At 35.7% G+C, this 12,582-nt stretch overlaps 1 protein-coding gene across 2 annotated transcripts; it reads left to right on the top strand.

Annotated features, from left to right (window-relative positions):
* Positions 1-3,290: 3,290 nt before the first annotated feature.
* Positions 3,291-12,560, top strand: LOC121755390 (lon protease homolog 2, peroxisomal). 2 transcript variants are annotated; one of them, XM_042150693.1, is made up of 17 exons: positions 3,291-3,613; positions 3,713-3,828; positions 4,121-4,229; positions 4,324-4,493; positions 5,592-5,683; positions 5,803-5,982; positions 6,066-6,149; positions 6,760-6,887; positions 7,658-7,859; positions 7,940-8,146; positions 9,032-9,162; positions 9,553-9,766; positions 9,967-10,269; positions 10,432-10,626; positions 11,099-11,344; positions 12,055-12,156; positions 12,315-12,560. In XM_042150693.1, exons 1-17 carry the CDS (start codon positions 3,507-3,509, stop codon positions 12,396-12,398), a joined length of 2,670 nt encoding a protein of 889 aa, XP_042006627.1. In that variant the 5' UTR covers positions 3,291-3,506; the 3' UTR covers positions 12,399-12,560. The 2 variants fall into 2 exon arrangements, with proteins under 2 accessions (XP_042006627.1, XP_042006628.1); XM_042150694.1 differs by lacking the exons at positions 3,291-3,613; positions 3,713-3,828; positions 4,121-4,229 and having other exon boundaries at positions 4,357-4,493; positions 5,594-5,683.
* Positions 12,561-12,582: the final 22 nt, after the last annotated feature.

Genomic DNA, 12,582 nt, shown 5'->3' on the forward strand with positions numbered 1-12,582 from the left:
CTAAACACATGGTAATAATAACAATTAAAACCGTAGGAAGCATGCTCTTGTTGAGTGGAATGGAGATATGGAGATGGATTGTCGGAATGTTGGTCGGAATTTCTTCCTTCTCTTCTTCCTCCTCTCTTTCTCTTCTTCCTTCTCTGTCGTCCCCCCTTTTATTTTCTTCTGCCACCCTCTTTCTCTTGGGAAAGGAAACTGCCGCACTTAACTGCAATATTGCGGTTATAATTGATCCATCCGGCCGGGTGGATTATTGGGCATAAAATTCACCCGGTCGGGTGCCCAATTTTGAGGATTTGCTGGAATTTTCGTGTTCTAAACATCATACCCGGCCGGGTATTTTATTAGGCATAAAATACACCCGGCCGGGTGCCTCATTTTGAGAGCTTTCTGGACTCACAACGCAAACTGGGCAGTCTGCTGTCATATTGGGCAGTCTTGCACAACTTTTTCACCATTCGAGCTTCATTCCTACACCATAAAATATACTTTTACAAGCATCAAACTATATAAATCATGTAAAGTTAGGGGAATAAAAATGTACAATTTGATTCGCATCAATAGGAGTATATTCCAACTGATACTGTTGAAGTGTAACGTCAAAAATAATAAGCCAGTGGGATCGGAAAGAATACTATTTTTATATAGTTTAGCAGCCTTTAGGAGCATGTAGTTGAAACGTGCATAAATACAGAGAAAGCACGAGAAACGGTGACCGCTGGATCACCAGCAAATAAGGAGACAGCATGTATATGATCGACACATGTCCTAGTAAATCAAATAGAAATAGATCGATCTCGGCTAGTAAAAAGTAATCACATTTATAAAGTTTTTCCCTCATATTTACTTCCTTTTTTCATCTCTCATATTCCTCAATCTCTTTCATTTTATCACTTTTTCTCATTTTGTCTTAATTTATCAATCTTTCATTAAAACTCTGCACCATCTATAAATAAGATTATTTTTTTAAACTGATAAAGTATTTTTTATTTATATTTTATGATTTACTATGGTCTATGGTTGTTGGTGATTACTTTTTAAAAGTACATGAGTATTTTTTTTATGGTAGTTAGTAATGTGGTAGAGTATGTCGATAAGAACTAATAAATGATAAAATAGATTACGAAAACTTCTCTTAAATTTACCTATCTCATTGTTTAGATTATCAAGTGATTCTTTAATTTTGAACTCGTGATCGGGTGTCCCTTGATTCTTTAGTGATGACTCCACAAGTTGAATTTCTTTGTGTTAAAAAATACTCCATTTTGGTTCATCTTTTTACTTATATATATCGTTAATTATTTATGGTATGTGGTTGTCTTGGTCGATCACATGAAATCTGAATGGTTTCGAAATTATCAATTTTATAATCTAGATAGAGAATTTTTTTATTGTTTGACAAAAATTTGATCCATCCCCATCACTATCGACGATTTGTTGCACACCATAAACCAAATCGTAGAAGAATTACGTGCATCAAGATTAGCATATGCAAACATTGCTTTGACATGTGCCCCGCAAGATATCTCAATTATTATTGATGGTCGAGTTGGCATAAGTTTATACCTCAACGTCAAGGTACCAAAAACAATATAAAATAAAGATCAGATACTGTTTATGTGCGAAAGTGAAAGATTAGGTATTACTTACGTGGTTCGCTCTAAAAAATGAGTTTATAATGCCACATCTTATACAAACGAGTTTCGTCCTTGGACATGCACATCCTAACTTAACAAAAAGAAAAGAAAAGAAAAGAAAAGGCGAGGTGATAAAATGAACACAGATGTAATCCCCATATATTGATCAAGTTGTAGATGGGGCCAAGTGATAAGCAATAAGTCACATTGTCCGTACGAATAGGATAGGTTGACGTGAGTTCCAAGTGCCTCTCAATTTGTATGGTTTGGGGCTTAATTCCTTTCATCTTATCTACTTCTCTCTCAACTTTCACTCATACAAAACATACCCTTATCTAATAATACAGTCATATTGTCATGAATCATGATATTGAAGATATCACATTTTGGCTAAAATTTATTGTAGTATGATATTTTCGACCAATATCCTCATAAAAAATATAATAACAATTTAAATTACAAAATTTTGTCCATGCCATAAAGTTTAAAAAATGAAATGCTTCATCCGTTCTATTGCAAATGATTGATATTCCTTTTGCGATTGTTGAACTACAAACGATTAATTTTCATTTTTAGCAAAAAAAACTCATTTACTATTTTCTACCTTAATTAGTACTCCTACTGTCCACGATTAAATGTGTAATGTTGACTTGACACGGGTTTTAATAAATATAATACCCCCTCCATCCCATAAAAAATATGTACACTTTCCATTTTCATCTGTGCCACAAAAATATGTGTATTTTATTTTTGGAAACTTATCATAATTTATTACCCTTATACATTAACATTATTTACAATTTATATCACCATTAAACACTACTAATAATATGAGTCTCATTATCCACTAACACTACGTTAACTACCATTTTCTTCATCTCTATTACTTTACTAATTTTGTCTGAATTCTCGTATCATATCATTTTCCCATATTTTTATGAGACAGAGGTTAATAGCAGAAAGTGGGTAGAAAAAATTAGTGGAGTGTGAGTCATACTTTTATGGAGTACATTAGTTTTAAAATAAAATGTGATTGTGATGAGTTATTGGAATGTGTGGTCCATTATCATAAGTAAAAAATAAATGATACACTTAGTTGTGGACAGACAAAAAAACAAACTCGAGACACTTAATCATGGACGAAGAAATTATTTATTTATTTTAACTATTTTTTTCACTTACTTTATTCTTTTTCCAATTAACATGAAAAATCTTATTTTCTTAAATTATATGCTCAAAAGAGTTCTATCACTTAGTAGAACGAAGGGAAATAAATCATGTAGTTTAATTCTTTTTGCAAAATAATTTTATCTCATTACAATAAGAAATTAAAATGAAAAGAAATGGGAAAGAAACTCAATTAGTGAAATGACTTCTTTTGAACTACCACCTAAAGATGGAACGAAAGAAAGACATTAGAGATGAATTAGTACTCCAACTATTTTACATTGAACTCAATCCGAATTAGTAGTAGAATTTAGGCTTAATTATTTTATTATTAGACCAACCCAGACTATTTTTGTAAGTCGGTGTGGGACAAATTGAATCGCCCTAAAAATAAAACATTGTCCACGATGTGAGAGAAAAGAAATGATTATATATCTAATATGAATATCCCCTCTGGCTCTGTGTGTATATATATATATTGGTTCTGTTTCGACTTATGTAAATGATCAATTTTCCCCAACCTCATAAATCCACCTTCACCAATTTGTCTTCTTCTCTATCTTCGTTTTCACATATTTTGCGTTTTCTCCCCTTTCCAATTTCCATCCTCGAATCACAGTATATACACACTTGCCCAACAAATTGTTCCTGATTAAATTATTCATACAAAATATTTAATTTACGGTTGATAGTTGTAATATGGCGGAATCGGTGGAGCTGCCCGGCCGGCTCGCTATACTTCCGTTCCGGAACAAAGTGCTGCTACCTGGTGCGATTATTCGAATTCGATGCACTTCATCCAGCAGGTACTTATCTCGAATTTATGTTTGATGAGCTGTTTATGCCTTTTTTTAATCGGAATTTGGTTGAGAAATTTATGCTCCTGTGGGTGGTTGTGGTGCTAGTGTGAAGTTGGTGGAACAGGAATTGTGGCAGAGGGAGGAGAAAGGACTGATCGGAATCCTGCCGGTTCGTGATGCTGCGGCAGAGTCTTCAACAGCCGGCTCCGTGTCGTCTCCAGGTGATTATCGTGCTTTCCAAGTTCGATTCCACCTGTGTGTGTTTTTGTTTACTTAGATGATCTATGTGTATGTGAAGTTAACCACCGTTTGAGAGAGAGAATGATTTGTGTACCTGGTCTAGCACATAAAATTTTCATCTGTAATCGAGTTCATTCCCGATCGGGTTGATGGAAATATTGAAACGTGATGAATACGGGCTTACGAAATAATCTTAGTGGCAGTAATACCACTATAGCAGTATTATGATTTTCATGAATTGATATATGAGTGACTGCGGAACTATATTTTCAGGTGTAGGAACTAATTTAGGAGAACGAAGCTCGAAAACCCACAACGAAATATCTGAGTCCCACAAGCACGGAGCTAAGAATAACCAAGAAGTTATTCACTGGCATAACAGGTATATCAATATTGCTGAAGCTAAGTTTTTTGCAATTTGAAACCACTGCAATTTTGTTGGTCAGTGGTATATCTGTTTTTTTTAATATCTCCAGCGGAGTTGCTGCTCGAGCTTTACATCTGTCAAGAGGAGTAGAGAAACCAAGTGGAAGAGTCACCTACATTGTTGTTCTTGAAGGGTTGTGTAGATTCAGTGTTCAGGAGCTGAGCACAAGAGGAACATATTACACTGCCAAGATCACTTCCCTGGATATGACTAAACTTGGTAAGCGTAACTCAAAGGCACCGACGTTTGGTAACACGAATATTCGTATTCTAACTATACACATGATGAGTGTGGCCAGCACATAGGAGTGTTTAACCCTCAAGGTAAAGCTAAACTTAAACCACTCAACAACATCCCTGGCCTCCTGAGTTTTATTTAACTGAACACAAAAAACAGCAAATCGGTAGTGTCTAATTGAAATGGACATAGAAGAAACAAAGTTGTATGAGTTATTTTAACTGCCTTTTGATGTGTCTTAGGTTAATATATCCGCAAGTGGAAAATCTTGTATAAATGAGAGCTCAGAGATCTCATTTCTCTTTTAACAACTGCAGGCAGAGAGGGAAATAACTTGTAAATACCATCTGATCAACTATGCTGCATTATGCTATTTTTAATATGCTGAAATGAGTAATGAGACCATCCCTCTAAATTGTTGTTTTATCAGCCCCAGGTACCACAGACTTGTAGTGTTAGGTGCCTTTTATTTGATGTTGAACTAATGCCCCTGATATTCTTCCCCTACTACTGATTGAACTCCTCTATTCTAATTAGTGGGTATAGTAGGTATGTTCTTCATTTATGGAACTTCCTGAGTAATCTGTGTTCCCAGCGACTGAATTCCATGACTACGTCACGATCCCAGCTTGCATTAGTTACAGGGTCTGATCCCCAATTGGTTTATATATTGCTTGTCTATTCAACCTCTAAGATAACATCATTGGATCAGTTGCATAGGAGAGGGAATCAAGAAAATCATTCCTTATTCAAACAGAATCCAATCAACATTTGTTTAAAAACCAATGAGGATACATAAAGGATTAATGGCTGAAATTTTTGAATGCTAATCAAGTAATGAATGAGTCAACCCATTAATATGGCGTTTGCATAGACAAGTTGTAATAATACATTCAAAGAATTATGCGTGATACATAATCTTGTATATTAAAAAGCTACTTTCTCGTTTACTACATATGTCATCCACGAAAGTCCATCTTAAATTTCGTGTCGTCTGGGTTAAGTAGACATTGTTGATAGAGATCTATCTTGATAAAGATGCTGATTCAAAATCTCCTTATCATATTACATTATTACTAGAGATGGATCAAGTAGAACACGAGCCAGATTTCATAGCATTGTCCAGACAATTTAAGGCAACAGCTATGGAGCTTATTTCAGTGCTTGAGCAGGTATTATTTGAGTTTGAATTTACAGCTTGATTCCTAACAAATTATGAACTATCTATAATAAGACATACATTTCAATTACTCTCCTCAGTTTCTCTAATTTGATTAATTTCTACATATAGAAACAAAAAACAGGAGGTAGGACTAAAGTTCTATTGGAGACAGTTCCTGTGCACAAACTGGCTGATATTTTTGTAGCAAGTTTTGAAATTAGCTTTGAAGAGCAGCTATCTATGCTGGATTCTGTTGATGTGAAAGTGAGGCTTTCCAAAGCAACAGAATTGGTTGATAGGCATTTGCAGGTATCTAGATCCAGCTAATGGGTTATTTAAGAATTTGAGGAGCCTGTAAACATGAGCCACTTTTTTTGGCTTGTTATATGCAGTCGATTCGTGTAGCCGAGAAGATTACACAAAAGGTTGAGGGACAATTGTCAAAGTCACAGAAAGAATTTCTCCTCCGTCAGCAGGTTTGCAGTTTCATGTGTGTTTGTGTTTTTTTTTTTGGGGGGGGGGGGCAGGCAAAGGTTGGACCACCCTAAGTAGATTGCCTTGAAATTGACTATGGAAAAAATGTACTTGGCCTTTTGAAAATACTGTGTTTTGGATTAAAGAAATATTGCAGAGAAATGGGTGGTTTGTGTGAATGGAGGATTCTTGTGAAAATGGGAATGTTTTTTTGATGACTTTGAGATTTTTGGAAGATAGGGGCTTCTGTAGCGATATGAGTTTATAAGTGGTATATAACTAACTTGGATAAGAGATTAAGGACTAAGCTTACATATATTGTAACTTCCAGCAGCATGAAAAACTTTATGCAGTTTGTAAGTGGTATATTACTACTTATCTGAAAGACTAGTTTGCCACCTGTAACTAAAATGGGTTCACAATCACATTTGATGTTACTTCAATTGAAATTGAAACTGAAGATGGGATCGATGATTTATGTGGGACGATAATCCACTTATTTGATTTCTGGATTTTAGGATATGTTGTTTTTTATTTTTCGCCGCCTTATATGTCGGGTTGTAGATTCTGATGGTGTGTATATGCCTTAATGCTTTCTGGAACTTGTACCAGATGCGGGCTATTAAGGAAGAACTTGGTGATAATGACGATGAGGAGGATGATGTGGCTGCTCTAGAGAGGAAGATGCAAGATGCTTCAATGCCTGCTAATATCTGGAAACATGCTCAGAGAGAACTAAGGTATACAACTGAGGAGTTTCTGTTGCTTAGATGCTTATAAGATCGTGACTTATCTTTGTGTTCATGACTTCTCCACTTTTCATGGATCTTGAGGTTTTGTAACAATGTTGTTGAGTCCCTTGAAAGGGAATATTTGAATCTTTCTCATCTAACAGCTGTCCGAGACGAACTTTCTTTCTCAAACTATTGCCTAATACTGTGTTTGGGCTAGCGGGGCCTAGCTTTATGTATGATATTATAGATCATACATGGCCTGTTTAGTTAATATACCTGGCATATTTTTTCTGATTCTAGTTCAGCTTTTTAACTTTGAAGTGATTTGCTTTACTCATAATATTATGTGGTAATATTCACTTATGAACCAACAGTTCATTATTGAGCTTTATTGTCTATTATTGTGTAATAGCCAGTTTCTCTTTCTATGGCGTAGGCTAATTCCGAGCCATATAATATATGGTTTCACATGATTTTTCTGTAATCAATTGAAAAAAAGAAAAGTGAAAATGGCATCATTGCCTGTATAATAACATTTTGGCATGACATTTGAAAGGCCAGGCCATTTTTGTAATTTTTTCAAGATTAGGCCAAAATGTCAATGTACAGGCATAACTCTGGCCATAAGTGAACATAAACCCTGATATTATTATGTTGTGTTTATGTTTTGTCATGATGGTCGTCATAAAATAAACTGGAGATTTATCTCACGATTGCATTGTTTAGAATTTTTATAAAGAATGCCATTTGAATTCCAAATTATATTCTTATATCAGGAGACTGAAAAAAATGCAGCCTCAACAACCTGGGTATAATAGCTCCCGCGTATACCTGGAACTTCTTGCAGACCTACCTTGGCAGAAAGCCAGTGAAGAGCGGGAATTGGACTTAAAGGTTGCAAAGGAGTGTCTTGACATTGAACACTATGGTTTAGAGAAGGTGAAGCAGCGGATAATTGAATATTTAGCTGTTCGCAAGGTTGGTCCCAAATAACGCAATTTTGATATTTCATAGGAATATTTTATTCAAAATGATCATTCTCCAAATATCTCGTGCAGCTCAAACCAGATGCAAGAGGTCCAGTACTGTGTTTTGTTGGTCCACCAGGTGTTGGAAAGACATCTTTAGCTTCATCGATTGCGGCAGCTTTGGGCAGAAAATTTGTCCGCATATCCTTAGGTGGTGTAAAAGATGAGGCTGACATTAGAGGGCATAGGCGTACGTATATAGGGAGCATGCCTGGTCGTCTTATTGATGGACTAAAGGTGTGTGGTGATGTCTCAAAATCTCATCACGGTGGTTGATTCATTTGCATATGTTTGTCTTAGAAAGTTAATTTCTTCATTAGGGTAAGATACCTATAACTATTGAATAATAGATAGAACAAAAAAAGGCAAAGTGAAATATGAGAAGTTTCATTAAGAAATTATTGAATAATTGTAGAACATTAAGGGCTCAGTTGGTTTGCTTGATTTGATATGACAAGTTCAGATAGTGTGTACATTTTATAACTATGTTTTGAGCTTATAAGGAATTTTTTCTTGACAAAACTAGGAAACAAACTGACCCTAAGATTGGGAGAAAAGAAAAGCAACTGGGGCGATTTTTATGATAATTTTATCACAATCCATATTCTCGTGGCATTTCTCATCTCATAACCAAGGATGTGTCCTCATTGACAATTTGGTTTTTGTCAAATATCAAAACTGTTGCTTGATGCTTTGGATTCAGAGTCATGTTGTGCATGGTATCAGTACTTACATGATTTTGGCCCTCCATTTAATGTGCTTATGCTCTATTACACCACTCTATGTGCTTCTCTATAATAGAGAACTAGAATCTCAGTTGACACTTTGCTTGTTTTTGTCATTCTGCATATAATGAATCGTTGCCCGTGTGATGAATCTATAGTCTGGTTTGAAATGAATCCTCAATTTAGTTGCTTTAATATATTGAATACATTTAATTATATGTTTTCTTACATAATATACATATGGTTGGACATCCCATACTCTCTTTAAAATTGAAAATATTTTCCCGACCCAGTTACACATTAAAGTATGTAGTTTGAGACTTTCAAGAATTATATTTGAATACTAGTGTTATGTTTTTCACACAAGTGAATTGAAGAGTTCTTTTAAATGTTTTAGAGGGTAGGCGTGTGCAATCCAGTTATGTTGCTGGATGAGATTGACAAAACAGGTTCTGATGCTCGAGGTGATCCAGCGTCGGCGTTACTTGAAGTACTTGATCCTGAACAGAACAAAACTTTTAATGATCAGTATCCTGTCACTGTCAATGATTAGCTTTGACAATGTAGAGCCAATGAGCACCTGCATTTTATTTTCTCATAAATGTGATTTAGGCAAATATGTGATTTATCATTCTATATCACAACATCGTCTAGAATTCTCTATTTTTGTTTTATATTTTATTCATCTAGATATTTCAATTACAAAATATCTTCACCTTTTAATTATAAAAATCAAGTTCATTTTTTTATTCCAACAATTCTTTGCCATGTGTTAGGTCTGGTCTCCTTAGAGCGATGCAAAATATGCTCTCTTCAACTGGCTCTTAACATGCAGGGACACATGGTTAAAAATATGTATTTATGCTTACTTTCTTAGATTTTTATGCTATAATGGTTATCCTTGATCAAAGTTTTTAGCTATTTGAATGTACCATTTGACCTGTCGAAGGTAGTTTTTGTGGCCACTGCAAATAGAATACAACCTATTCCTCCACCACTTCTAGATAGGATGGAAGTCATTGAGCTGCCAGGATATACACCTGAAGAGAAACTTAGGATTGCAATGCAGCATTTAGTTCCAAGAGTTCTTGATCAGCACGGCTTGAGTTTTGATTTCCTTCAATTCCCGGAGGTATGGATGTATTATGCAATTACTTTTCATAAGTACACAAAATGCTACTAGCTATAGGCATCTGTATCATGTTTTAGATGGTGGTTTTACCGAGCATATTTGGTATGCTCAAGTTCTTAGCCATCTCTTGCCAATTAATAAAATGTCACCCAGAATCTCATGGATCCTAAGTTGTATTGGCTTTCTTGGTTTTATTGTAGGCTATGGTACAACTTGTTATTCAGAGATATACAAGAGAAGCTGGTGTACGTAATCTAGAGAGGAACTTGGCTGCTTTAGCACGTGCCGCAGCTGTCAGAGTCGCTGAACAAGATCATTCAGTGCCACTTAGCAAAGATGTCCAGCGACTAGCTTCTCCATTGCTAGATGGTAGACTTGCTGGTGAGGCTGAAGTGGAAATGGAAGTGATTCCAATGGGTGTAAACAAGCATGAAATATCAAATACATTCAGGGTGACCTCACCCTTCATTGTCGATGAAGCTATGTTGGAGAAAGTTCTTGGAGTAAGTAGTAGTTTCTTCTCAGAATCATAAGTACGAGTTAGTAAGTTTGAAAATTAGTCAAATGTCGTTGGCTCAGATTGGTTTCATTCGCATTATTATTGTCTTGTCTTGTCTTTCTGATATACTATACTAAAGAAGTGAGGTGATTCTATATTAATAAAGCCCCCAAGGTACGATGATAGAGAAACTGCTGACAGAGTTTCTACTCCTGGAGTATCTGTGGGACTAGTATGGACAGCCTTTGGAGGAGAGGTTCAGTTTGTTGAGGCTACTGCAATGGTTGGAAAAGGAGATTTGCATCTCACTGGCCAACTTGGGGATGTTATTAAGGAATCAGCACAAATTGCAATGACATGGGTAATCATCTCCACTTTCTCCAATTGCATTGAGAACCTGTGAAATTATCTTATCTTCCTTGAGAATATTTATTTTAAATGGTGATGACTCTCCCTGGTACCTACCTGCAATATTTATACATCAACCAAAGAACTCTGGTATTATTCGTGCCTATTAAATCCTCAGAACCAGTGCAAAGTTCTCAAATGGCCAAATTCAGAAGTGTGTTGATGGTCAAACTTTTATGTATGGTCATGAACACCGCTGCCAATAACCTAAAAAATAATAGTGTCTGTTGAAGTTAGAGGTGGTACAATAAACAACTACAAGCACTTTTCTATGATTATAGTTGTAGCGAATTTTATTGTAGAATGAAAGTGCATTACCCTTGGATTTGATTATGACTAAATGACAATGTGTTTCATTTTCTGAGGAAATAATGTTGCATTCTTTAGGTGAAGTCTTATTTGGCAATAATTGTGCATCTCTATAGGTTAGAGCAAGAGCGATGGAGCTTAAATTGGTTAACGCTGAGGAAAGCAATATCCTTGAAGGTAGAGATATTCATATACACTTTCCTGCTGGGGCTGTACCAAAGGATGGCCCATCAGCTGGTGTAACTCTTGTTACATCACTGGTTTCACTCTTCAGTCATAGAAGAGTCAGGGCTGATACAGCAATGACTGGGGAGATGACCTTGAGGGGTTTAGTCTTACCTGTTGGTGGTGTCAAGGATAAGGTATTTTTGCTACTTTCTGACACATCTGTTTCCTAGTTCTCCTTGTGGAACTTTTTTGCATGATAGTATTATCTACGGTAGCAATTATCGGACTCAATTATTGTCATAATGGCAACGAATGAGTACTAAAGTTTTCATAATCTGAATGACTTGGGTTGGTAACGAACCTTTATCCATTTCAGCTTGGTAGTTTTATGTTGGTGAAACATAGCATATACAAATACAATAGGCCAGATAAAGCACATCTATAAAGAGCATCTTCACATTGACCTGGGTATATTTGAGATCTTTATGAATCTTGATTCCTTATTCCAGCCCAACATGGAAATAGAGCATGGGAGCATATTTCTTAATCTATTCAACCTGGGGTGAGGGGGTAAAAAGGTGATGAAGTTAAATTGTCGTAATTATGTTGAACAACTCAGAAATGAACAATGAAGGATATTTATTCCACACTCATCCATTGCTCTTTTCACTCTCATTATGGTTATCACTTTCCCCAGTCCGATCATTTTCTTTTCTACCTTGTTCCTCATATAGGTAATGAGAATGGATATCATATTGCAGTAAGCACATCGGTGACTTCATAACAATTTTTAATGTAACTTATTAGGATAAATTGTTCCGCCAGAACATTGCCAACTTTGCATTTTTCTTCAACTGATTGCTACGACATTAAGTATCTGGTTTCTGCACGGAAATGTATGCAGGTTCTAGCAGCCCATCGGTACGGAATTAAGAGAGTTATTCTTCCAGAGAGGAACTTAAAAGACTTAGCGGAGGTGCCAGCAGCTGTGCTATCGGGTCTAGAGGTAAATTTGAGCACCATCTTGTTTGTTGATTTCTTATTCCTTTTTAGACTTGACATATTATGAGGTCATAGTCAAGAGTAAGATCTAGTTGGAATATATTGGTTAATGTATATATCATTGATATTTGATCTTAATAGTAAAATTTTATTTTGAAATAGATATTACTTGCAAAGCGAATGGAGGATGTGCTGGACCATGCTTTTGAGGGTGGTTGTCCATTGAAAAAATATTCAAAATTATGAAAATTCTCGCATTTCCAGAACCCCATGAACAGTTGTGGATATGACTTGGTAAAGTTAAAAGTGAAATTGCAAGTTCATCTTGTATTTAGCAAGTTGTGTTTACGAAAATGTCGATGTATCACTTATCAATAGGTCAATGTATTATGAGTGGCATGTTATTAAGCTGCGACTTGAGGAGGTTTAG

The sequence above is a fragment of the Salvia splendens genome, chromosome 11 (assembly GCF_004379255.2).
Source record: "Salvia splendens isolate huo1 chromosome 11, SspV2, whole genome shotgun sequence".
Taxonomy (NCBI): Eukaryota; Viridiplantae; Streptophyta; class Magnoliopsida; order Lamiales; family Lamiaceae; genus Salvia; species Salvia splendens.

Bases quoted from the DNA above. Each gene is read 5' to 3' on its own strand.
- LOC121755390 (XM_042150693.1), top strand. From the start codon at position 3,507: ATGGCGGAATCGGTGGAGCTGCCCGGCCGGCTCGCTATACTTCCGTTC. The intron at 6,888-7,657 runs GTATACAACTGA...TTCTTATATCAG, and splicing joins CATGCTCAGAGAGAACTAAG to GAGACTGAAAAAAATGCAGC. The intron at 9,767-9,966 runs GTATGGATGTAT...GTTTTATTGTAG, and splicing joins ATTTCCTTCAATTCCCGGAG to GCTATGGTACAACTTGTTAT.